At 41.3% G+C, this 1,842-nt stretch overlaps 1 protein-coding gene across 1 annotated transcript; it reads right to left on the reverse strand.

The window, feature by feature from the left end:
• Positions 1–885: 885 nt before the first annotated feature.
• Positions 886–1,584, reverse strand: LOC127079548 (uncharacterized). Its single transcript, XM_051019935.1, has one exon. The coding sequence runs from the start codon at positions 1,582–1,584 to the stop codon at positions 886–888; it is 699 nt and encodes a 232-aa protein (XP_050875892.1).
• Positions 1,585–1,842: the final 258 nt, after the last annotated feature.

The following is a 1,842-nucleotide window of genomic DNA, read 5'->3' on the forward strand; positions in this document are numbered from 1 at the left end:
AATCACTTCTGGTTCATCTTTAGTTCTCTTGTCGAAACCATTAATAGTTTCAACCATCAATACCTCAAAGGATTCAGCTAAAGACTCAACATCCAGAGGCTCCATGGGACCATTAGTAGTCTCGACCATCATGCATTCAAAAGATTAAGAGTACAAAGCTTCTTTTACCTCTAGAGGATCTCAGTCCACTTGCATCGTTGGCCTTTCACCAAATTGAAGCCTGCCTCCTTTCAAAGCTTTTTGCACCAAATCCGTGAAAAGAACACATTGAGGTGTTTTATGACCAAGAAAATTATGAAACTCACAAAATCCTCTTTTCTTTTTCTGTTCTAAAGGCGGATCCTTTAAACCCTGAGGAACAATAATTTTACCATCTTTAACTAACAAATCAAATATCTCATCGCACTTAGACACATCGAACGTGTAAGTTCTAGCAACGTATTTATCTGTTTTTTCTGCATCGATGGAACTTTTCCCGTTTGATGGTTTTAATAATTTACACGTGTAAGAAGGTCCAAGCTTGAGTTCATCCACGTTAACCTCGGTCTCGTCGACAAGCTTTTCATCATTGGAAGAGTATTCATCAACTATTATATAAGACATTTTCTCTTTCTTATGGTATCTACCAGTTTTGGTCTTTTCGGCTTTTAAGAATTTGATATATCGAACTCTATCAGCTAATCACGCCATATCCCTTAGATATTGTGTGTCTAACTTCTTCCTGGTAGAATAGTCTAGACCACCGGTGACTATTTCGACTAATTAGTGCTCTGGGACTTAAGTAGAGCATCTAGCTTTAAAAGTTCTAAACCTATTGAGGTACTGATCGAATGACTCAACAGTCTTTTGTTTGAGGCTGGCTAGTTCTTTCAGAATTATCTTCGACTATCCCATGTAGAACTGTTCATGGAACAACCTCTCTAATTGCGTCCACGTATGGACGAATTGTGGAGGTAACATTGTAAACCAAGTGAACACATGTTTTGTAAGATAACTTGGGAAGTATTTCAACTTCAAATCCTCATTGTTTGCTATGTCGCCAGTTTCAGTTTGATGTCTAGCAACATGTTCGACGGTAGACTCTTCGGTGTCTCCGGCGAACTTGGTGAATTTTAGAACTTTCCATCCCCTAGGCAATTCTATTTGTGAAACAAAGTCTGGTAAGGGAGAAGAATATGTTGGCCTTTGTAGGCCTAAGTTTATCTTGTTTTGAACTATGATCCGTTTGACAATAGCCTCTAAGTTTTTCTCCCAATCCATTGCCTCTTGTCGAACCTGCCTGACCACATGGTCAGGATCGTGATTTCTATTAACTAGCACAATAGGAGGTCTTTGGGCTACCCTAGGTATTGATTTGACCTCCTGGTGTTCTTGCTCAATCGTTTCGTCGACCGTCTCCTCGTGTCGGGTCGGGATTTCTGGTCTAGGTGGAGGTGGGGGAGTTTGTCGCACTTGCGCTCTGGGAGCCCCTATGAAATCCTCTATTCGGGTCATTTGAGTTGCCAGTTGTTGGTAACTCTGAGTAGAATCTTGCATCAGTGGTCTCAGTATGGTACCCATTTGTTGAGTCAGCACGTGGACCATTTCGTGATTGCTTTCATCCATCTGATGTCTCGTGACTGCGGCAAAACTTGATGTGAAAGTGGGAATTGACTAAGACGAAAAGCCTGACCCTGGGGTTCGACCAAATTGGTTTGCCAACGGTCCTAACCCCTGGTAGTGTGGGAATGACGACGATGGATTTTCGCCAAACGTTGAACTGCTATTATGCATACTTGCCATAAAGTCAGTCGGCATTCCTAAAGTTCTATACATGGTCATTGTGAAACTAGGCATATATTT

Source organism: Lathyrus oleraceus, chromosome 5, assembly GCF_024323335.1.
Source record: "Lathyrus oleraceus cultivar Zhongwan6 chromosome 5, CAAS_Psat_ZW6_1.0, whole genome shotgun sequence".
Classification (NCBI taxonomy): Eukaryota; Viridiplantae; Streptophyta; class Magnoliopsida; order Fabales; family Fabaceae; genus Lathyrus; species Lathyrus oleraceus.